The following is a 24,988-nucleotide window of genomic DNA, read 5'->3' as shown; positions in this document are numbered from 1 at the left end:
AATGATTATGACTATGAGTTAGGTAATGATTTCTTAGATATGAAACCAAAAGTATGAATAATTTTTTTAAAAAACTGACCCCATCAAAATTAAAATCTTTTGTGCACCCTGGCTGGTTTGGCTCAGTGGATAGAGCGTTGGCCTGCGGACCAAAGGGTCCCAGGTTCGATTCTGGTCAAGGGCACATGCCTGGGTCGTGGCCTCGATCCCCACTAGGGGGCGTGCAGGAGGTGGCCATCCATGATTCTTATCAATGATGTTTCTACCTCTCTCCCTTCCTCTCCCTTCCCCTCTGAAATCAATAAAAATCTATTATAAAAAAAACAACAACAATTTTTGTGCTTCAAACAACTCCACCAAACTTAGCTGTTGGGGGAGGAGAGAGGGGAGAGTGACTGCTAATGGGTATGGTGTTTCTTTTTGGGGAGCTGAAAATGTTCTAAAATTAGATTGTGATGATGGTTGCATAACTCTGTAAATATACTAAAATTCATTTACTTGTACATTTTAAATGGGTGAATTTTATTGTATGTGAACTATGTTTCAGTAAAACTATTATACTTGATCTTAGTCAAAAGGCCGAGAGACAATTCAGTAAAACTATTATACTTTATCTTAGTCAAAAGGCCGAGAGACAATTCAGTAAAACTCTTAAGAGGAAGGAAGCAAAGAAGGAATGAATGAACAAATGAAGGCACAAAGAAGTAACTTACTCAGGGTCACAGCAAATCAGAAATGGCTGTAGAAACCAATTTCACATAATTTGATTCCTAGAACTCTCACAGGATAATATTAACCTTAAGATACTAATTATTGCTAACTCCATTAACAACATTTTGGAAGGATGAACAAGTGGTAACTGACTTGGCCACCAAGAGAAGGCTGAAACCTAGACCTATAATAGGGGGTAGAAGCCAAAAATTAAAAATCAAATTAATTTGAGCCACAAAGAATGGCAAAGCATAAGGAATGGGAGGCAGCAGTTGTCTGTGAAAGCAAGGATACACGTAGGGGTGAAAACAGAAGGATAAGGTGAAAGTCTCCATAAAGCACACTTAAACCCTAGACCTCTTTATACCACAAGGCCAATTACTCCTTCTCTAACCCAAAAGAGTAAAAGTTTGTAAAACCAAAACTAAAATGGAGTCATTTATGTCAGGGACAAAATGGAACGGGCCAAAGCAGGCACATTAAAGAAAACAAAACTTCACCCAACATAAATTGCAGGAATATTTATAGCTCTCCTCAGAAATTAGCAGAGGACACCAACCAATACCCAAACACCAAGTCTGTTCATACCATCTTTGGACTTCCTTGTTCCTGTCTCAGCTCCTGGATCCAAATAAGGAAGAAGACCACTAGACAACCAATAAGCTGAAAAAGCCAAATAACTTCCGCATTTACCATCGTCTGTGAGCAACTCAGAACTCATTGCTCCTGTAGCCTTGAATTTCCCGGCTTGCAAGTTGAAACCCTTACAATAAACTCATCTTGCCCTAACTGGGTTGGCTCAGTGGATAGAGCGTAGGCCTGCGGACTGAAGAGTCCCAGGTTTGATTCCAGTCAAGGGCATGTACCTTGGTTGGGGGAACATCCCCAGTAGGGGGTGTGCAGGAGGCAGCTGGTCGATGTTTTTCTCTCATAGATGTTTCTAACTCTCTATCCCTTTCCCTTCCTCTATGTGAAAAATCAATAAAATATATTATAAATAAATAAACTCATCTTGTTTTATTCAATGTGTAGAATTTGGCTTTTGACAAGTTTAAGTCATATAATGGCTAAATCACAGAGGATCTGGACCTAGTAAAACCAGGCATGGTGGAGGTTGGAGGCAAAATGTCACCTGAAAAAGAGGGGATTCCGGGAAAGTCTAGGTACTGAATGGTAAGACTAGCAGCACCTTTCCCTCACTCAGCCATCAGAATATAGGCTGTGGGGCTTATACCTCTTGAGCAGAAGACTAGAAGATTCATCTATGGAGAAACTGAGTAGACTGAGAGGAAAGACTTACAGTTACTGACATTTGACTGTAACTGATAATGTTATCTAATGTTTTATTATCTATAGTTACTGATAATAAAACCCACTAGTTCAAAAGCCCTGGCCATATGTGCTATGGTCTCAATCCATTTTTTTAAATGTCAAAATTAAAAATTATTTTCTGCATTTCCTAAAATTTCATTAAGCGTTATTTTAGACCAATTATCTTGGTTTCATCAGACAAGGAATCTATTTTAAGGCACTTCTGCCCAATACTTATATTTGAGGATTAGAACTTTAACAACAATTATACTTCACAACCAGTGTCTCTTCCATTCTTCAAGCACTCTGATAAGAAGTACCTGGTCCTCCGTAAGATTCTCAGCATCCCAGTTGCTGCAACGAAGTACAAGGGACTTGTCAAGGGGAAAGTTCAAAACAGTCTCAGCAAGTGATTTCAGGCTAAGCCCATTACAGAGCAAATTGTTCCTACAAAAAAATAAATAAAATCATGTATCAAAAATGGAGAAAGAAAAAGAACAGGCAAATAAAAGAAACATAAATAGCTAATAAACAGATGACAGGTATTCAATTTCACTAGACATCAAGTAAGATAAAATCATACAATTTTTTTTATTTTTATTTTTATTTTTTTAAAATATATTTTATTGATTTTTTACAGAGAGGAAGGGAGAGAGATAGTCAGAAACATCGATGAGAGAGAAACATCGATCAGCTGCCTCCCGCACATCTCCCACTGGGGATGTGCCCGCAACCCAGGTACATGCCCTTGACCGGAATCGAACCTGGGACCTTTCAGTCCGCAGGCCGACGCTCTATCCACCGAGCCAAACCGGTTTCGGCAAATCATACAATTTTTAAACTAGATTGCAAAGATTTATTTAAAATAACTATATCTAGTATTGGTGGAGCATGAAGAATCAGACAGTTTAACCTAACATTTGTGAACTTCGCATTTTTTACAACCTTTATGAAAAACAGTTTAACAATAAATAGTGATCAAAATGTTGAACATGAAAATTCTGATTCAATAATTCCATTTCTAGAAATTCAGCCTGAGGACAAATGTACATGTAATAATCTTCATTACAGCACTATTTACTGTAGCAAAGAATCGGGAACAACCTAAATGCCCATCAATGGAAGGCTGGTTAAATATCCATGCAATTAAATTATATACAGCTATTACAAATAAGAATGTGGATCGCGCTGAAACCGGTTTGGCTCAGTGGATAGAGCGTCGGCCTGCGGACTGAAAGGTCCCAGGTTCGATTCCGGTCAAGGGCATGTACCTGGGTTGCGGGCATATCCCCAGTAGGAGATGTGCAGGAGGCAGCTGATCGATGTTTCTCTCTCATCGATGTTTCTAACTCTCTATCTCTCTCCCTTCCTGTCTGTAAAAAATCAATAAAATATATATTTAAAAAAAAAAAAAGAATGTGGATCTATATTGATGTGAAAAGATGTCCATGATACATTAGTTAAGTAAAAAGAGACTGTGAAGGAAAACATATGCTATGGTCCCTTTATGTTAACATATATACTACATAATAAATGTGTGTATGTGTTTCTAGGTATGTGATCACAGAGAGAGGAAACACAAAGAGATAACTAGAAACAAATCAATCAAATGTGAGTGATATCTCTTGTTGTGAGACTTGGAATGATTATATATCTTCTTCATATTTTTCTATGTTTGAGTTGGCTACTGTTCAGGTATAACTTTTACAAATTTGAAAAAATGATAAGGCTATTTTCATCGAGGGATAGAATCTATATATATATAAAAGCCTAAGTGACCGTTATGACCGAACGACTGGAACAACCAGAACCACTGGTTGACCAGTTGCTATGATGCACACTGACCACCAGGGGGCAGACCCTCATCACAGGAGCTGCCCCCTTGTGGTCAGTGCACTTCCATAGCCAACCTCTAGCTGCCCCTCCCCCCGGCCAGCCAACCTCCCGCTGCCCCTTCCCCTGGCCGACTAGCCCCCCCCGATAGGCCTCAGTCGCCTGCCAGGCTAAGGGACCCCATCTGTGCATGAATTCATGCACTGGGCCTCTAGTATACAATAAAATTAAGTATCCTTTCTGCTCTCCAAACACTTTCTGGTTAAAATAGCTACGGGGTGATGAAAAAATTAACGTGTGCAAGAATAAGAGATTCCAAATAAGAGTTAACTGTGAAATTAAGAACATATTGGTCTACAAAAGTGAAGCTGGAGATTCCAAATGGCTGCAGAGTAAGTGAAAGCTACACTGACATGCTCCCAGGACCAAACTGGAATTATAACTAAAATACAGAAAAACCTTCTTAAATAATCCACTGAAGACTAGCTGAAGTGAATGCTGATAACCAAGGATGGAAAGTGGAGACCACATAGAAACTGGTAGTAAATGTGGAGGCACAAAAGGGCTGGCCAGGCTCCCACAGACTGAAGCTGAAGTTCTGGAGGGATATCTCAGCTGTGGGGCATTTCCACTGAAAACTCTGGGGTCTAAACCCCAAGCTGGGTTCCCCAGCCCAGAGCACCAGAACTGAGAAAGGTGCCCACATGACATCTGGCTGTGAAAAGCAGTAGGGTTTCTGTCTGTCAGGGAGAGATGGCTGGAAATGCAAGCACACTCTTAAAGGGCCAACACACAAATTTTTGTGTGCAGCCACTCACCTTGGGCTCCAGCACAGGGAGGACAGAGTGGACTGGAGCTGTGTGAGCAGAAGCCAGGGTTGGGAGTTCTGGGGTTAGAGTTCAGAAGGCAGACACCCCAAATTCCTGTGCTGAATCATTCCCTCATATAGCAGAGGACATCTTTCTCTGGCAGATCTTTAACATTCAGGCTGCTTTTGCCTGGGGGGAGGAGTGTTTTGAAATTGCCCCACCCTATTAGAAAACCCCCTGCTCCACCCTGTGGAGTTTCTGAGCCCATTAAGAGACTGAGAATAACAATCTGCATACAGGCAGAAGCAATTGACCCACCCTGTTGGAAAACCTGTCACCCCACCTGTGGCTGATAGCCTGAGGTTAATCAAGACTAAATAACAATCAGACTGTAGGCAGAAGCTGGTCTCTGGAGGCTTTAAGTCTTTGCCTGATCTAATTCTTGGCCTGGGGCTAGAAAAAGCAGACCATGGTGCACATCTTATTTCTTTCCAAAGGCACCCAGCCCTAGCAGAGGGAGCCATAAGCTGTGGATTGCTGATAGCTCCAAACAGGATGCTCAGGGCCAGTCACAAACAGCATCTGACATTGTCCTGCATTAGAGATTGGAAGTTACAGCAGATCTATCTAATGCATAAACACAAACCCAAATAGGCAGGAAAAATGGGAAGACAAGAAAACAAGCCCAAATGAAAGAACAAGAGAATTCTCCAGAAGAGCTGAATGAAATGGAGATAATAAATTTATCAGATAAGAGTTCAGAATAATGATGGCAATGATGCTTAGCAGTATGAGAAAAGATATAGTAACTATGAAAAAAGAGCAGTCAGAAATAAGAATGACATAGTATTAATAAAGAACAGACTGGAAGGAATACACAGAAGATTATGGGAAGCTGAGGATCAGATCAGTGAATTATAAGGGTAGAAAAAAATATGAGAGAACCAAAATGAAAAACAGGAAAAAAAAACTTAAGGGAGCTATGGGACAATATGAAATGTAATAATATTCTCATCATAGGAGTACCGAGAGGAAGAAAGTGAGCAAGCGATAGACTAGAGAATGTATTTGAAGAAATAATGGCAGGAAGCTCCCTAACCTGGTGAGGGAAAAAGTCACACAAGTTCAAGAGGCACAGAGAGCCCCAAGCAAGAGGAACCCAAATAGGCCCACACCCAGATACATCATAATTAAAATGCTAAAATTAAAGACAAAGAGAGACTCTTACAAGAGAAAAGCAAGCTGTTACCTACAAAGGAGTTCCCATAAGACTGTCAGCTGATTTCTCATCAGACACTCTACAGGCCAGAAGGGAATGGTGTGAAGTATTCAAGGTAATGAAAAGCCAGATTACTGTATTTAGCAAGGCTATCATTCAAATTAGATGGTGAAATAAAGAGCTTCCCAGACCAAAAAAAAAAAAAAAAGGCTAACGGGGTTTATCAACACCAAACCAGCACTGCAAGAAATGCTAAAGGGACTGCAGTATTGAGAAGAAATAAAGAGAAACATAGGCATAAAGAATTAAAATGGCAATAAATAGGTACCTATCAATAATGGATTAAATTCTCCAATCAAAAGATATGGTAGCTGAATGAATATGAAAACATTGCCGGGGTCCAACCCCAGCGGGTCCAGGGGTCCCTAAAGGTGTGGACGGAGTCGGCGAAGAAGGAATGACATGAAGACAGCGTTCAGTTGATCAGCAGCCTATCCAGGATCTCTAGCCAGGATCTTCAGCCAAGTTCTGGTCTGGATCTCCAGCGAAGTTCTGCTTAGGATCTCCAGCCAGGTTCTGTGTCCATGTTCTCTTGCTAGGTTCTCCAGCCAGGTTCTGTCCAGGGTCTCCAGCCAGGTTCAGTCACCAGGTTCTAGTCAGGTTCTCTTGCCAATTTCTGTAGTCAGGTTCAGTCCAGGATCTTTTGCCATGTTCTCTCGCTAGGTTCTGTCTCTAGGTTCTGAGGCCAGTTTCTGTCCAGGATCTTTTGCCATGTTCTCTCCAGCGAAATTCTTCTGTCTCTAGAGAACATTCTGTGTAGGTTCTGTGCCTAGGTTCCGTCTCTCCTAGTTCTGTGTTCTAAGTTCTGTATTCTAAGTTCTGTGTGTAGGTTCTGTCTTCTCTGGTTCCGTATTCTAAGTTCTGTCTCTAGCTGTCTTATTACAACTGTATTTATACCAGTTGATTCAATCCTATCAATCTCTATTACAAAGGTTAGGGCGTTTCTTATCTCCATTCCAGGGAGTAAAGATTATGTAGCTTAAGCATGATTGTTCGTAGTTAAAGTGATTAATTACCCACCTGGCACTTAGTTAAGAGGTTTTATTCCCTCCCTCACTTCTGGGGAAAATCCCTACCTGGGGAAACAACCTTTCTCAGAGAGGAGACCTTGGTTAAAACACATAGTGCCAAGAAGGTTAGCAAACATTTTAAGAACAGTATGCCATATATGCCAGGTCCCTTGAAACAGCAAGCATGGACCGGCTCCCGGCAAAACATGACCCAAGTATATGCTGTCTACAAGAGACCTACCTCAGAACAAAAGACTCACACAGGATGAGAATGAAGGGATGGGAAAAATTTTTCCCTGCAAATGGAAATGAAAAAAAAAAACCTGGGGTAGCAAAACTAATATAAGGCAAAATAGACTTCAAATGAAGGCCATCACAAGAGACAATAAAGGTCACCACATAATAATAAAGGGATCAATCCAACAAGAGGATATAACCCTGGTAAGCATATAGAGTACGTACCCAATATAGGAGCACCTAAATATATAAAAAAGCTTTTAGAGGACTTTAAGGGAGAGATTGACAGCAATACAATTATAGTAGGGGACTTTAACACCCTGCTGACTTCACTGGATAGCTCTTCCAGACAAAAAATTAACAAGGAAACAGTGACTAGATGAGTGGATAAAAAAGCTGTGATACATTTACACAATGTAAAATACATACTACACAGCTGTAAAAAAGAAAGAACTCTTACATTTGCAACAGCATAGATGGGCCTGGAAAGTATTATGCTAAGTGAAATAAGCCAGTCAGAGAATAAGTATTGCATTATCTCACTCATATGTGGAATCTAATGAACAAAATAAATTGATGAACAAACTAGATCCACAGACACAGAAGCATTGAAACAGACTGTTGAATTTCAAAGGGAAGGCAAGCGTAGGTGGGTGTGTGGGAAGAGAATAACCAAAGAACTTGTATGCATAACCCATGAACACAGACAATAGGGTGGTGAAGGCCTGAGGTGGAGAGCAGGGACAGGCTAGAAGGGGTCAATGCAGGATAAAGGGGACGTGTGTAATACTTTCAACAATAAAGATTAAAATAACAACAGACCCCACAGAAATACAAATGATTGTTAAACAATACTATGGATAACTCTACTCCAACAAATTAGACAACCTGGGGGAAATGGACATATTCCTAGAAAAATACAACATTCCAAAACTTGATCAGGAAGAATCTAAAAATCTCAACAGGCCAATAACTGTGGAAGAAATTGAAGCAGTCATCAAAAGGCTTCCAGCTAACAAAAGCCCAGGACCAGACGGCTTCACAGGGAAGTTTTATCAAACATTCAAGGAAGAACTAAAACCTATCCTCCTCAGACTACTACAAAAAATCCAAGGGAAGGAACACTTCCAAGCTCATTCTATGAAGCCAGCATCACCCTAATACCAAAACCAGGTAAAGACAACACAATGAAAGAGAATTACAGGCCAATATCCCTCATGAACACAGATGCCAAAATCCTCAACAAAATCTTAGCAAATCGGATCCAGCAGTACATCAGAAAGATCATACACCATGACCAAGTAGGATTTATCCCAGGGATGCAAGGATGGTACAATATCCGCAAATCAATAAACGTGATACATCACATAAACAAATTGAAAGAAAAAAACCACATAGTCATATCAATTGATGCAGAAAAAGCATTTGACAAAATCCAACACCCATTTTTGATAAAAACTCTCAGCAAGGTGGGAATAGAAGGATCATATCTCAACATAATAAAAGCCATATATGACAAACCCACAGCCAACATCATACTCAATGGACAAAAACTAAAACCATTTCCCCTAAGAACAGGAACAAGACAGGGATGCCCACTCTCACCACTCCTGTTCGATACAGTACTGGAAGTATTAGCCATTGCAATTAGACAAGAAGAAAAAATAAAAGGCATCCAAATTGGAAAAGAAGAAGTAAAACTGTCCTTATTTGCAGATGACATGATATTATACATAAAAAACCCTAAAGACTCCATCAAAAAACTATTAGACTTAATAAATGAATTCGGCAATGTAGCAGGATACAAAATTAACGCCAAGAAATCTATGGCATTTCTATACACCAATAGTGAACTTACAGAAAGAGAGACTAAAAAAAATCCCATTTACCATTGCACAAAAAAACAAAACAAAAAAAAACAAGATTAAAATAAAAAGTGGAACTGGATTTCTGGTTACCAAGTGTGAGACTAGAAATTTTAGAGCAGGAAGCTTGGAGGTGGAGGTTCACGTCAGTGTTACAACATGCAGGATTGCTTCAGGTACTGTAGGAAATGAAATCATATTGATGAAGAAAAGAAAGTCTTTCCTTAAAAAGCAAGCAATAAATTAATGGATTTCATCACCCACAAAAGAAGTACTGACTAAAAAATATAAAAAGGTCCAGACACACTTAGGTAAAATGCATAAGGTCTTGGTTCATTAATGGAATTGAAGGATTTGGAGGAGACATAAAACTTTCTTCTGTTTTATTAGAAATTCTAAAGGTAATAAATGCTTATTTGTAGGGAGTGGCTATAGGGTCAAGCCTTGGACTGACCTGTGGCAGAGCCACATACAAGTCCCAGCTTGGAGGGCAGAGCTCTCCTAGCACAATTAAGCTTGATCTTATAGTCCTCCCTTGTTCCTAGGTAGCTAATGGGTTATGGGAGGTGCAGCAAGTACTGCCAAAAAAAGGTTTGAGTAACGAAATAGATTTGAAACTCGAAAGAACATTGTAAACATGTTGACCACTCCCCTTGTTTTGCTTTGTGTGATCTGACTATAAAATAAAGCTTCGGCTTACAGGCTGGGTCACTGTTTCCTCATCCAGGCACAGTAATCCTACATAGCCCCAACTGTATTCTCTTTGCTGAACTCCTGGGCTCCTTTGCCCATAATTCTTAAAATCATTTCCCTCATTGAAAGGACAGTACTTAATTTTTAGTTACTTAATTCCATTTAGGTCATTAGCTGTGGGAAACCACCTATTGTCTTCACTAGCAGAGAGGTGTAGACAGAGAACCCGGAAGGCTGGTGACCTTTGAAGCCCTAGCAAAGGTCAGAGCTGTGCACCACCTCTGTTAATCCAGATAATGGTAGCTGAAGCAACCTCCCCACCTTTAATCATGTAAATCCTTATTGATAAGAATAAGTCTGTGTGTCGCTGGAACCGCCCTGCCTAAGTAAGGGATATACTATGGGTGGATCCCGAACCAAATAAAAGCTTGGTGAGGGGAGCGGAAGTGGGTCGCTGTTGAGGTGTGGCGTCGGGCTGGAGTGCCTCTCCGCAGCCTCTTCCGAAGGTGCTTCCTAGCTCGAGGGCGTTGGCGGGGCGCCTACCAGCCCAGAGCAGCCCAGGACTTGGAGGACATCTGTGTGGCCCCGAATGCCGTGGCAGCCAGAGGATGAATGAGCAGCAGGCATGAGTGGCTGAGAACGCTGGACGTCCCTGCAGGCCTTGGCTCAGTCACTTCCGTCTCTGCGGGTGCAGCTGGGAAGCACCATGAGCACGAGGAAGCGTCGAGGAGGGACAGCAAATTCCAGACAAGCCCAGAAGCGAGCTCGGGAAGCAGCCCCCACCCCGGTGATGGCCTTGGAAACAGAACCCATAGAGCTCGTAGAAAGCGCTGGAGATGAAATAGTGGACCTCACCTGTGAGTCTTTGGAGCCCGTGGTCGTCGACCTGACGCACAACGACTCTGTAGTGATCATTGATGAAAGGAGGCGGCCCAGGAGGAACACTAGGAGGCAGCGCCAGGACCACGCTGACAGCTGTGTGGTGAGCAGCGATGACGAGGAGCTGAGCAGGGACAGGGACGTGTATGTGACCACGCACACTCCCAGAAACGCCAGGGAAGAGACATCGCCGGGGCTCAGGCCCTCTGGCACGGTCAGTTGTCCGATCTGCATGGATGGATACTCAGAGATTGTGCAGAATGGGCGTGTCATTGTCTCTACAGAGTGTGGCCACGTCTTCTGCAGCCAGTGCCTCCGAGATTCCCTCGAGAATGCGAACACTTGCCCGACCTGCAGGAAGAAGATGAGCCACAAACGCTATCACCCCATTTACATCTGATGCGCTGCGAGCTGCCTCGGAGAAGGACGGACAGTGCCATCCGCGCGGGCTCATGCGTCCTTCGTGGGTTCTCTGCCTCCAATTTCCTGAGCTCAAAAGACTTTTAAACCAAGGCCTGATATGTAGACTGCTCCTTATTTCCAGCCCTCTGAGGTCCTCTCGTTACCTCCAGCTTGATGCCTCAGCCGGAGCCACAGCCCTGCCGGCCGGGTGCGGCCTGCTCCCCTGGCAGCCTGGTTCCAGGGCAGGTGAGGAGCTGAGCGCCTTCAAGTTGAGAAGCAGGTTCCAGCCTCTCCGGGACTGCACGTTTGCCAAGAAGCTCCCCCGCACAGGAGGTGTGCGCAGCTTCCCCCACAGTGTTGTTGGGGAGCCAGCCCTGGTCAGGGTGTGAGCCAGTCCACCCAGCTCCTGCGGGCATGCTACCTCACCCGGCCTCTGCCTGCACAGTGACCGAGCTGACAGCCCCGGAGGACCAACCACTGGGCTCCTTCCTGACCTTAGCAGTGACAGGCAGGGATTTCTGCAGGGCCATGCCCAGGCCTCTGAGGATGAAACGTGCAATAAAGCCCGTCCACCGCCGCCTCCTCGCAGCCCAGGAGACGCAGCACCGTGAGTGTCCCTTAGGCCCCGCCCTGTTCTGTCACCCCGTTCTCAGGAACTGACCAGGCCCCAGAATTCCCCTCCTGGCACAGGCCAGGCACGGTACACAGGGCAGGCCTGTACTCGGTGTCCGCTCCTTTCTGATAAAATCTGTCCTCGTCACCATATGCCCGCTGGTCCTCAGTCCCCGCTGCCCACGGTCTCCTCAAGTATGGACACCGGAAGGCAGTGCAGTATTTGTGGCCTTATCAGCCCATGTCCAGCTGTTGCCCAAGCCGCAGCCACCCCGTGTCTCAGAGCGTGGCCCACCTGACGAGCTGGGTCCTACCTTGGCCTTCTCACCACCCCACCAACCCACCATTTCAGAAGCTGGTCCTCTGGTCATCTGGACTGTGGCCCTCTGGAGTTCTGGTTGGCAAAGTTTGGTGGCCTCTCCTCACCAAGGGGCAGATAACACCCCCTGCCCACTCTGCAGGTGTAGGAGCCTCTGGTTTCCAGGTGGCAGCACTGCTCCTAACGCACAGGGCTGAGGGGTGACAGGAGTGCCAGCCTACCCCACCTCCCCACCCTCCCCACAGGCCTCAAGCCAGACAGCAGCCTCTGCATGTGAAGCATCAGCCGGGGGAGAGGCCCTAGCTTTGCAGCAATAACTGGCCTTCAGTTCCCTGGAAGGAGCGGGGACTTGGCACAGTTCACTTTAACGGGGCTGAAGGAGTGTCCCTCTTCTGTGTAAGTTTTATTCTTCATTCTGCCTTTGTAGCTGTTTGGCTCACTTCCAATTAGTCAGTTTGAATGAAAGGAATAATGTTCTGCTTGGAGGTGAGGAGGCAGGACATGGTTCTCACGGGGGCTGTGCCGTGTCTGCCCTCCGACTGGACGTGGTTGCCATCGCGTTTCTTCCGGGCTGCATGGGAGCGTCTCCTGTGACCTGACATTACAGCCTCCAGGAGCCAGGATGACCACGCAGCCCAAGCCCTGCTTTACATTTTAGGACAAACGATTGATCATGAAAGCTGTGCTTCTACATTAAATTGTGGGGGTGTTAAGTTTCTACTGTCAGAAACTACAAAATAGGAAAAGGTCGATATGAAAACCCCTCCTTCTCAGTGTACATAATCCAAATCTTTCTTTGTTACGTTTAAACTTTACCCATAATGTCAGTCTTTTTCGGACCCCTGCTGGTGTTACAGATGGAAATAAAACCAGGACTTTGAACCAGGAAAAAAAAAAAAAAAAAAAAAAGCTTGGTGAGGCCTGAGCACCAGTGGAAGTCCTTCCTCTTGAGTTGGACTTATCCGCCTGGCCCCCAATATTCCCAAATTATATCTTGTCTCTTCTCTTTCATTTGTGTGCGGCTCCTCTTCCAGATCCTGAACCCTGAACCATGCGGGGCCGTGGGGGGAAACATTTACCACAATTAACCTTTTTAAAATGTCATATTTGGTGCCCGGGTTGGTGTGCTCAGTTCGTTGGAGTGTCATCCCATATATCAAAAGGTCCTTTGATCCCTGGTTGGGCTCATGCAGGAGGCAACTGATTGATTTTCCTCTCACATCAATATTTTTTTCTCTCTCCATCCCTTCCTCTCTCTAAAATCTATAAAAATAAAAATAAGAATTTCATATTTGGGAAGGTTTCACATTGAATTAAAAACAAGATGCCACCTTTGCCACTTCAAAATTTCACTAGGAAAGATTCCAAAATCATACACAACAATCTCCATAATAAATAATCTTCAGTTAACATAGAATAAAAATATAAAATATGAAGAGCATGAAGAAAAGAAGAATTTTTTTAAAAGACTCCTCCCTGAAGTCAATGAAAGTAACAACTACTTATGGCAAACATCAGAAGCAACCTATAGCCAACAGTGCTAAGTATAATTCTTGCATTAAAATGTCAGATTTCTTATACTACAGTGTCAGAAAGTTTTGTTTACCACTAAGGTGCTTAATAATACAATAATCTTTACATTTTAATAAAATTTCATGAAAATTTAAAGGTCTGATAAACGCTTCACTTTTATTTCTAGAAAAGTTCCTGGTCATATGCAGCTTTGGCCAAATTCTTATTCTGACACTTGGCCATTCTGCATTTAGCCAAACTAGTTTCTATATATTCATAATGAGGACTATAATTGCATAGAAAGAGATCTGGAAAAACAAATCAATCAGATGGTGATGACAGTGACAGTAATAGTTAAAATTTACACAGCACTCTCTATATTTCAAATACTATTTCTAAGTTCTTCCCATAGTTTAACTCATTCAATACATCAGTTCTTTAAGGTGGGAACATTATTATTTCTACTTCACAGATGAGGGGACAGAGGAATGAATAGTGAGGTTCACTAACTTGCCAAAGGCCAAACAGCTGGTAAATGGCAGAGCAGAGGCTCCCATCCACACACGCTGCTCTGCTTAGCCACTTGTACACATTGCCTCTAACTACAGAGCAACAGTGGGCACATCCTGAGAGGTGGTGCCAAAGGGAGGAGGGCCCGATGAAAGGAGGCTTCTGCAATTATATTCCAAATACTTTTACAGAGTTCAACATTTTTTATAGTAAATATTTTTTTTTTAATATTTTTATTGATTTTTTACAGAGAGGAAGGGAGAGAGATAGAGAGTTAGAAACATCAATGAGAGAGAAACATCGATCAGCTGCCTCCTGCACATCCCCCACTGAAGATGTGCCCACAACTCAGGTACATGCCCTTGACCGGAATCGAACCTGGGACCCTTCAGTCCGCAGGCCGACGCTCTATCCACTGAGCCAAACCGGTTTTGGCTATAGTAAATATTTTAATATAGTACTTGAAAAAATTGATACTTATTTATGAGTTTTATTTACATAAGCCAAACTACAGAGCTAAAATAACATTTCATCCTATATAATAAAGAGCTAATATGCTAATTAGACTGAACAGCTGAACGACTGTCCGGACGACCTTCTGAATGAAGCCCAGGCTGAGAGGGCCGGCTGGGGCTGCGAGGGCTGGCCGAAGCTGTGAGCAGCTGCAAGGGCCGGCCGAGGATGCGAGGGCCAGCCGAGGCAGCCAGGGCTGCGAGGGCCGAGCCCCTTGCACGAATTTTGTGCATCAGGCCTCTAGTTTTCTAATAAAATATTATGATTAGCATAGATTTTAATCAGGCCTTTTCTTAGTTGATTAAATCCTCCAAACTTTTTTTTTAAATCTATTTTTACTGATTTTATTTTTTTAAATATATTTTATTGATTTTTTACAGAGAGGAAGGGAGAGGAATAGAGAGTTAGAAACATTGATGAGAGAGAAACATCAATCAGCTGCCTCCTACACACTCCCACTGGGGATGTGCCCGCAACCAAGGTACATGCCCTTGACCGGAATTGAACCTGGGACCCTTCAGTCCGCAGGCCGACATTCCATCCGCTGAGCCAAACCAGTTAGGCTATTTTTATTGATTTTAGAGAGGAAGGAAGAGGGAGAGAAAAATAGAAATATCAATGATGAGAGAGAATCACAGATAGGCTGCCTCCTGCATGCCATCCACTGGGGATCAAGCCCGCAACCGGAATTGAATCCTTGTGTCCTTGACTGGAATTGAACCCAGGACCCTTCAGTCTGCAGGCCGATGCTCTATCCACTGAGCAAAACCAGCTAGGGCCTCCAAACTTTAATGTCAGTTTCATTTGAGGCAAGGAGAGAGGCTGTTTCAGTCCATATTATTAAAAGGAGGACTTGTATATACATACATGAAAAGGTTATTGCAACTCAATTTCCGTAGAAGTAGACTTCTCAGTGAAAGGGATATCTCTTTTCTTCCAAGTAAAGGATTAGAGCTACCATCATTTTGGCCTACAGCAGGTTTTCCAAACTCATGCTTCAGGATGACCCCCAGTTACAATGGGAGAGGTGGGGACTCCGGCAAATTGAATAGAGCTTGTTCATCAAAAGTGGACAGGGTCACCCAGCCAATTGTTGCCACCTAGAACTATTCACCTAGTATATTCAAATCACCTAATTTTTTCAAGAGAAATCAGAAATACACATCTTCTGCATTTAAACTAAAATTTCCTAAAAATACCAAATGGGGAAAAACAAAAAAGTAATCTGCGGCCCTCATTTATCCAGTGGGGCCATTAGTTTACGTCTTGTAGCTTAGACCAGGTGTACCGGTTAATAATGCAGATTTTGTAATCAAAGAAAACATGGTAATTTCAAAAGAAACATCAAAAGAGCTTTATTCAAAGTAATGTCCATCACGAGCTACACATTTCCCCCATCTTTCAGGTAATTTGTGGATACCGTCCCAATAGAACTTTTCTTGTTTTGAGGCAAACCATTCAGAGACCCAATTTTCCACTTCTTCATACGTTTTGAAGTGCTGTTCAGAAAGTGCGTGTGTAATCTGAAGGAGCAAGGTCTGGTGACTACAGCGGGTGGGTTAATACTTCCCAGGCAAGATCTTTTAACATGTCTTTAACTGGTTTTGAAGTGTGTGATGGTGCGTTATCATGAAGCAAAATTACTTTGCCGTGTCTTCTGGCACATTCTGGTCGTTTTATGATCAAAGCATGGTTCAAATTGATTATTTGTTGTCGGGATCGATCAGTATTAACAGTTTCATCTAGTTTTAGAAGCTCATAATACACCACACCTTCCTGATCCCACCAAATGCAGAGCATTGTCTTCTTTCCAAAGCGATTTGGCCTTGTAGTCGATGTTGATGGTTGACCTGGATCAACCCATGATTTTGTGCGTTTGGGACAAACGCTCAAAATAAATCCACTTTTCATCGCCAGTCACAATTCAATGCAAAAAAGACTTTCTTTCATGCCGATGAAGCAACATTTTACTGATGACTTTTTGGTTTTCCATTTGTCTTTCGTTCAGTTGATGTGGCACCCATTTTCCTTCCTTTAAAATCTTTCCCATTGTTTGTAAACGATCAAAAATTGTTTGCTTAGCAACATTTAATCTTTCTGCAAGTTGTTTTTGAGTTTGACATGCATCTTCATCCAATAATGCTTGTAATTGTTGGTCTTCAAACTTTTTCGGTTGACCAGGACATTATTTGTCTTTCACATCAAAATCATCACTTTTAAAGCGTTTAAACCAGTGTTCACAAGTATCCTGAGATGGAGCATATTCACCATAAGCTTCCTGAAGTATTCAGCAACACTTTTCTTCAAAACAAAGTAATGAATTAAAACTTCCTGCAAATGCTCTTTTTTTGGCACGAAATTCAACATTTTTTGTTGGGGTCCAGCCCCATCAGGTCCAGGGGTTCCCAAAGGTGTGGACAGAGTCGGTGAATAATGAAGGACACGGAGGCAGCGTTCAGTCGATCAGCATAGTTAGGTTCTCTCTTTATTGTCCTGTTACATCTGTATTTATACCATTTGATCCTATAAGCATGCCTCTATAATCACATCATGGTATGTTTTGGGTAACGTTCTATAGGTCCTTGTTTCTTATCTGACCTTTGCCAAAAATCCTGTCTCTATCTAGTTCTGTTGATTTTAATCTTGTCTAGGTTAATCTCTGTGTTCCATTACAAGGACTATTCCAAGGTCACTGCTCTACTGATAGGCTACAAGGAAGTGACTGAAGGAGATTATCCTACCCAGTAAAGGTTATGTCCTCCCAGCCCCGCTGCTTGCCTTCCCTGGGACTGCCCTGTATCGGTGGATCTCCAGGGGTATAGGCTTTGGTGCTTTCCCTCGTGGGCAGACCCCTGGGGATGTGGGCCCAACAAGTCCCAAATTTATTGCCAACAGTCTTAGTCCAAGTTCTTCATTAGTAGTACATGGTATTTCTGTAACACTAGGGGGATTTACTGATTTATTCTCTTCCTTAGTCCTGTTAATCCCTAACCTGGGGAAACAACCTTTCTCGGGGAGGTGGTCCTGTTTAAAACACATAGCGCTAAGAGGGGGAAGCAAACATATGCCATATACGCCAGGTCCCTTGAAACATAAGCTGTGCAGATGTTTCTTCCCTGCAGTGACTGTGTCAAGCAGCAAGGGTGGACCAGCTTCTGGCAATTTTTAAGCGTAAAAGTATCTATGATGTTAACACCCTCAGAAAATTTGACATATGAAGTTTTGAAGCTTGCTGTCAATACAACAAAATAGCATACATATCAAATTGCATACATATCAACATATGTGTAACGCCATCTATTGAAAAAAATTTGCATTATTAACCAGTACACCTGGTAAAGACATCTTATTAATGTTTCATTTAAAAAGACCAATTCTGCCCTAGCCAGTTTGGCTCAGTGGGTACAGCATCGGCCTGCGGACTAAAGGGTCCTGGGTTTGTTTCCAGTCAAGGGCACATCCCTGGGTTGCAGGCTCGATCCCCAGTAGTGGGCTTGCAGGAGGCAACCAATCAATGATTCTCTCTCATCATTGATGTCTCTGTCTCTCTCTCCCTCTCCCTTCCTCTCTGAAATCAATAAAAATATATTTTAAAAAGATAAAAATAAAAAGGCCAATTCTAAGAAAAATAAAAAATAAAGATAAATAAAAAGATCAATTCTGGGTAACTAAACTTTTCTCAGAAGTTGGAATATTTCCTTACAAATTTAATATGCATCTCAGAAGCCTGTAGGCTTGTGACGAATTTTAGATGCTTCATTATTGAGTCTTATTAATCTATAAACTTGCTAAAATATTTGCCCCACAGCTACAAGAATCCTAGCAGCATTCATACAAACCATACCTCTGCCTCATGACTAGGTATCGGAGGTCCAGGCACCCCTTAACAAAGAGGCCATAATCCTGCAGAAGCTTGCTGGCATCTTCCGAACATCCTACTCCAACTTTTAAAATAGTGCCATCTGCCAACATGTTCAATAATGTTTTTGGTAGTGTTTTTCCTCCACAGATCAGCTTGGGCAAGCGAACCAAGACACAGAAGCCACTTGGGGAGGCCATTTGAAGAAGCGACAGAGGATTGGCTTTCCCTTCCAAATTCACCTGCAACAGAGGAAAAAAACAGGGCCACAGTTCATACCCTAGCATACCATGTTCAAGTACAACATGAAACTGTGGCAAAAGTCTAAGAGGAACATCCTTAACTTCCCAAAGGGAGCAGTTGACTAGATTTTGGTTCAAATCTAAGAATCAGCTTATGCTAATAAATGCAATGAACTTTGTAAAGCAGCAACTTAAACAAAGGATACTGAAGGCCCAAACTCCAGAGCCTGAAATACGAGCAGTCCATAAATAGTGACCAGCTGACACAGAGGCGCCCTGGGACACACACTGGCAGAGTCATGTGAAACATACTGGTTTTAAAAGGCTAATGGGGGGGAAAAAAGGCTAAGGAGCAGAGTGCCAGATGATAAACATAACTCTTTTTATTATCCAGACTCTCTTACGTTACATGCTAGTGACTTTGACTCATTTACCTTATCATCACTGCTTCAAGATCTGATGTTTAAAAAGAGGTAGGAAATACAATGCTAGTACAAATAAGTGGTACCTGTCATAATAAATACTGGTAGCACAGAATGCTTTCTCAACATTTTATGGTCACAAATATTGGTCATAAAAGAAGAAAATATATACTGGCATAAGCTAGGATCCTTATACCTTAAGAGATGAAAATAACTACATATTAACTGATCTAGTTTTAATCTTTTTTTGTTTTGCTTTGTTTTTTAACTTTATTTTTCAATTACAGTTTACATTCAATATTATTCTGTATTGCTTGCAGGTGTGTAGTTGTTTTAAGATGTTTTATTTATTTTTAGAGAGAGAGGAAGGAAGAGGGAGAGAGGGAGCAGGAGAGGGAGAGAGAGAGAGAGAGAGAGAGAGAGAGAGAGAGAGAGAGAGAGAGAAACAATGATGTGAGAGTAAAACATCAATTGGCTGCCTCCTGCAAACCCCTTACCAGGGATCGAGCCCACAACCTGTGCATGTTCCCTGACCAGGAATTGAACCAGCAATCTTTTGGTGCACAGAACAACACACAAACAACTAACCCATACTAGCCAGGGCTCAGGTGTATAGTTTTAATCTTTTTGAGGTAATAGATAAGTTGGAGAAAATGCTTACAGCTAAAGAAGCTATTCTCAGAAATATTTACATACAAAATTCACATGAATTAAAGGTTCCTTAGTATCCAATAAATTCCAATCCTCATTTTCCAAGAGAGGAAATGTAAGCCCTATGGGTAAAGCAGTTTGCTTAATCATGGAAAGAGAATGGCAAAGTCAGGACTAGAACCTAAACTTCCCTATGTCTAGAACAGCAGTTCTCAACCAGCATTGATTTTGCACATACACACCCCACCCAGGACTTTTGGCAGTATCTGGAGAAATTGCTGGTTGTCACAACTAGGGAGAGAGTGCACTGGTATCCACTAGTTAGAGGCCAGAATGCTGCTAAACACTCTACAATGTACAGGATAGTCCCTCACAACAAAGAATCATCTCCCCAAAATGTTACCAGTGGAGAACCCTGCTCTAGGCAATGCTATCCTCTTACTACTATAGTATCAGTATGTAAGGCATTGCACCAGGCGCCATTGTGGATATAAACTATATGAGATGGAACCTGCCTTAAGGATGACAACCTTTCAGGTAGAGTACTATACAGCTCACACCCTTAGAAACCGCATGGTAAATAAACAAAGGGTTACAAGTAATCAAGGGAATGATACATCATTGTTGAGATGACCACTATCACAAAAAAGCAGCAATCAGGATCACAAAGAATTGTTGTTAAAAACAAAATTCAGAGGGAGAACCAAGATGGCGGCATAGGTTAACGCCGGAGTTTGCTGCCTTGAACAACTACTTCAAAAGTGAAACTAAAAGACAGAACAGACATCACCCCGAACCACAGGAACGCTGGCTGAGTGGAAGTCCTACAACTAGGAGGAAAGAGAAACGCATACGGACACTCAGAGGAGGCGCAGTGCTGAAGTCAAGTTCTGAGGTGCGGAGTGCGCGGAGCGGGCTGGCAGCGGAGGGCACGGTTGGCGTTTTCAATCGGGAGGGAGTCACAGACTCTGAGCTCCAGATCCGGGCGAGTCTTTAGGGACCCAGACTCAAACGGGAGAAGTGGGGCTGTCTGGCTTCGGTCGGAGCGAGTGCAGCTTTCTCTCCGAGCTTTGCAGCGGGTGCTGGGACTCAGAGAGGCAGAGCCCCTGGGGACAGGACTGAGAGCCGCCATAACTGCTCTCTCTGGCCCACCCTGTTGATCCTGTGCGACCCGCCTCACCCAAGCCCTGCACAGAGGCTTTTGCCAGATAGCCTCAGGCAAAAGCCAGATTAGCACCTCCCTAGAGAACAGAAGTTCTCTCACCGCAGACACAGCTGATTCTCATAGCCACTTGGCCTGGAGGTCAAACCCTCCCTGGTATTAGCTACAACAATCAAGGTTTATAGGACTGCGCACAAAGACCACTGGGGGGGCACCAAGGAAGCATAACAAAATGCGGAGACAAAGAAACAGGACAAAATTGTCAGTGGAAGATATAGAGTTCAGAACCACACTTTTAAGGTCTCTCAAGAACTGTTTAGAAGCCGCCAATAAACTTAATGAGATCTACAAGAAAACTAATGAGACCCTCGATCTTATATTGGGGAACCAACTAGAAATTAAGCATACACGGACTGAAATAACGAATATTATACAGACTCCCTGACAGCAGACCAGAGGAGCGCAAGAATCAAGTCAATGATTTGAAATGCGAGGAAGCAAAAAACACCCAACCGGAGGGGCGGAATGAAAAAAGAATCCAAAAATGCGAGGATAGTGTAAGGAGCCTCTGGGACAGCTTCAAGCGTACCAACATCAGAATTATAGGGGTGCCAGAAGATGAGAGAGAGCAAGATATTGAAAACCTATTTGAAGAAATAATGACAGAAAACTTCCCCCACCTGGTGAAAGAAATGGACTTACAGGTCCAAGAAGCGCGGAGAACCCCAAACAAAAGGAATCCAAAGAGGACCACACCAAGACACATCATAATTAAAATGCCAAGAGCAAAAGATAAAGAGAGAATCTTAAAAACAGCAACAGAAAGAAACTCAGTTACCTACAAGGGAATACCCATACGACTGTCAGCTGATTTCTCAACAGAAACTTTGCAGGCCAGAAGGGAGTGGCAAGAAATATTCAAAGTGATGAATACCAAGAACCTACAACCAAGATTACTTTATCCAGCAAAGCTATCATTCAGAATTGAAGGTCAGATAAAGAGCTTCACAGATAAGGAAAAGCTAAAGGAGTTCATCACCACCAAACCAGGATTATATGAAATGCTGAAAGGTATCCTTTAAGAAGAGGAAGAGGAAGAAAAAGGTAAAGATACAAATTATGAACAACAAATATGCATCTATCAACAAGTGAATCTAAGAATCAAGTGAATAAATAATCTGATGAACAGAATGAACTGGTGATTATAATAGAATCAGGGACATAGAAAGGGAATGGACTCACTATTCTTGGGGGGGAAAGGGGTGTGGGGGGTGCGGGAAGAGACTGGACAAAAATCGTGCACCTATGGATGAGGACAGTGGGTGGGGAGTGAGGGCGGAGGGTGGGGCGGGAACTGGGAGGAGGGGAGTTATGGGGGGGAAAAAAGAGGAACAAATGTAATAATCTGAACAATAAAGATTTAATTAAAAAAAAAAAAAATTCAGGAGGGCCTTAGCCCTTAACTTGAACTTCAATGCTAAGTAAAACCATGGCTTATCTCATAAAAGCCTGATGATTTCCCTGCTTAGGCACCGATTTATTGATGAGGGCTATTTCCATATCCTCAAAAGAAAGCATGCCAGTTTAATCTTTAATGTGCCTATTTCTTGGGGCTCGGACAAGGTAAAAAACTACAAGAAATTGACTATGAATCCTGTTCCATAATAATTCATCTGGATGTGGCCAAATTGCCTTTTTCATTGAGTAATTCCTTTCCTCTATAATACCAGATCCTTCTATTAAAAAGCTATAAATCTCCACTTCTAATATTTAGCCTGCTAATTTGACACAATACGCACTGCAAATTCCTAATGCTGCCTCTCTTAACATCTTTTTCATCAGTCCCCCTGTCTTAAATACATTAAGTAAATAACTAGCTAGGTGGACAGATATACAAGTTCTTGTCTTTTTAATACTGTTTCTGGATTGTGCTTAAGATCCAATATATTACAATTAAAGTTTTCCTACTAAGAATCCAAATGTTTATGATTCCAGTAGGTACGCAATTTTTTAAAAATATATTTTATTGGTTTTTTACAGAGGAAGGGAGAGGGATAGAGAGCCAGAAACCTCAACGAGAGAGAAACATCGATCAGCTGCCTCCTGCACACTCCCCTCTGGGGATGTGCCTGCAACCAAAGTAACTGCCCTTGACTGGAATCGAACCTGGGACCCTTGAGTCCACAGGCTGACGCTCTATCCACTGAGCCAAACCAGTTAGGGCTAGGTACACAATTTATACTAAGTGCATAATTGGAAAAATAATGCCTCTAGCAGAGTCAATATGGCTTAATTAATAGAAGATCTAGTGTTTTTTTTAATATATTTTATTGATTTTTCACAGAGAGGAAGGGAGAGAGATAGAAAGTTAGAAACATCGATGAGAGAGAAACATCGATCAGCTGCCTCCTGCACATCTCCCACTGGGGATGTGCCCGCAACCCAGGTACGTGCTCTTGACAGGAATCGAACCTGGGACCTTTCAGTCTGCAGGCCGACGCTCTATCCATTGAGCCAAACCGGTTTCGGCAGAAGATCTAGTTTTTATTTCTCATATGTTTACCCCTTTTGCTTTCTGACATCTTCGTGTCTCGGTATCACTTATTACTCATGGAAAACAATGAAACCCTTAATGGGAAAAGACATGACATGTTTTAATTTTATTAGCATTATTTAATTCAGTGGTCTCTGACTTTTTTTTTTTTTTTTTTTTTTTTTGGTCAACTCATAAAAAATATTTGAGCTTGGCCAGTTTGGCTAGGTGGTTGAGCATCAACCTCACGGTTCAATTCCTGGTCAGGGCACCTGCTAAGATTGCAGGTTCAGTCCGCAGTAGGGGGTGTGCAGGAGGCAACCAGCTGGTTTGGCTCAGTGGATAGAGTGTTGGCCTGCAGGCTGAAGGGTCCCGGATTCAAATCTGATCAAGGGCATATGCTGGGTTGTGGGCTTGATCCCCAGTAGGGGGTGTGAAAGAGGCAGCCAATGATTCTCTCTCATCATTGAGTTTCTATCTCTCTTTCCCTCTCCCTACCGCACTGAAATCAATAAAAATATATATTAAAAAAAATTTTAAATATTTGAGCCCAGGCCGGTGGTTAGAGTGTTGGCCTGAGCACCAAAGGATTCGATTCCCCATCAAGGATACCTGGGTTTCAGGTCCGATTCCCAGCCCAAGTCGGTCGGGTGTGTGCAGGAGGCAACCAATCTTCCTTCCTTCCTTCCTTCCTTCCTTCCTTCCTTCCTTCCTTCCTTCCTTCCTTCCTTCCTCCCTTCCTCCCTCCCTCCCTCCCTCCCTCCCTCCCTCCTTTCCTTCCCTTCCTTCCTTCCTCTCTCCCCTCCCCTCCCCTCCCCTCCCCTCTTCTCTTTCTCTCTTCCCTCCCTCTCTCTCTCTCTCTCTCTCTCTCTCTCTCTCTCTCTCTCTCTCTCTCTCTCTCTGTCTTTTTCTCCCTCTCCCCACCCTCCCCTCCCTCCCTTCCACTCTTTCTGAAAATCAATACAAAAAAATATCCTCAGGTAAGGCTTTAAAAAAATAAAAAGTTTGGGACATACACAACATGTATGCCTAGGTATTTATAATTATATGCATGTAGTAATATATATACTAATGTGTTACATCATTACATATACACAAAAATAACAATTTTAAATGAATAATGGCATCAATCATTACAGACAAAATTTCTAACACTTTTTTTCCATATTTCAGTAACTCACTTAGAGAATACTGGTTTAGAATCCTCTTTCCTGAGGGCCAGTGGATAATCCATTTTAGTTTCAGGATTCTTTTTCTTTTCTTTTTTAAAATAAAGCACTGCATATTTATTGCCAAAAACATACAATTATACAAAAATAAAAAAATATCCAAACTCCACAACTCAGAAATAAGCACTGTTAACATTCTAATATTTTTTCCAGACTTCTTTCTTTGCATCTAAAAATACTTGTAGTTTTATGGATTGGTAGAATCAACATCATCAAATGTCCATACTACCCAAAGCAATCTATAGATTCAATGCAATCCCCATTAAATTACCAACGGCATATTTCACAAATCTAGAATGAACATTCCAAAAATCTGGAATAAAAAAAGACCCCGAATAGCTGCAGCAATCCTGAGAAAGAAGAACAAAGTAGGTGGGATCTCAATACCAGATATC

General features: G+C 42.5%; 2 protein-coding genes across 5 annotated transcripts in view; one reads left to right on the top strand and one right to left on the bottom strand.

Moving 5' to 3' along the window:
* The window catches only part of EXD2 (exonuclease 3'-5' domain containing 2), a 98,401-nt gene that overhangs the window by 16,400 nt on the left and 57,013 nt on the right, over window positions 1–24,988 (bottom strand). For 3 of the 4 annotated variants that reach the window (XM_036311106.1, XM_036311105.1, XM_036311107.1), the window contains 2 exons: window positions 18,340–18,596; window positions 2,343–2,469 (listed from right to left, as the gene is read on the bottom strand). In XM_036311106.1, the coding sequence (XP_036166999.1) occupies window positions 2,343–2,469; window positions 18,340–18,596 (384 nt within the window). The remainder of the gene's footprint in view (window positions 1–2,342; window positions 2,470–18,339; window positions 18,597–24,988) is intronic. The other variant, XM_036311108.1, reaches the window with a different exon arrangement.
* On the top strand, window positions 10,219–12,847 carry LOC118657157 (E3 ubiquitin-protein ligase RNF4-like). Its single transcript, XM_036311109.1, has one exon. It carries the CDS (start codon window positions 10,455–10,457, stop codon window positions 11,025–11,027), a length of 573 nt encoding a protein of 190 aa, XP_036167002.1. The 5' UTR covers window positions 10,219–10,454; the 3' UTR covers window positions 11,028–12,847.

This window comes from Myotis myotis, unplaced genomic scaffold (genome assembly GCF_014108235.1).
Source record: "Myotis myotis isolate mMyoMyo1 unplaced genomic scaffold, mMyoMyo1.p scaffold_m19_p_1, whole genome shotgun sequence".
Taxonomy (NCBI): Eukaryota; Metazoa; Chordata; class Mammalia; order Chiroptera; family Vespertilionidae; genus Myotis; species Myotis myotis.
Note: the sequence above shows the minus strand (reverse complement) of the source record. Positions and strands in the feature narration are given on the sequence as shown.

Bases quoted from the DNA above. Each gene is read 5' to 3' on its own strand.
- LOC118657157 (XM_036311109.1), top strand. From the start codon at position 10,455: ATGAGCACGAGGAAGCGTCGAGGAGGGACAGCAAATTCCAGACAAGCC.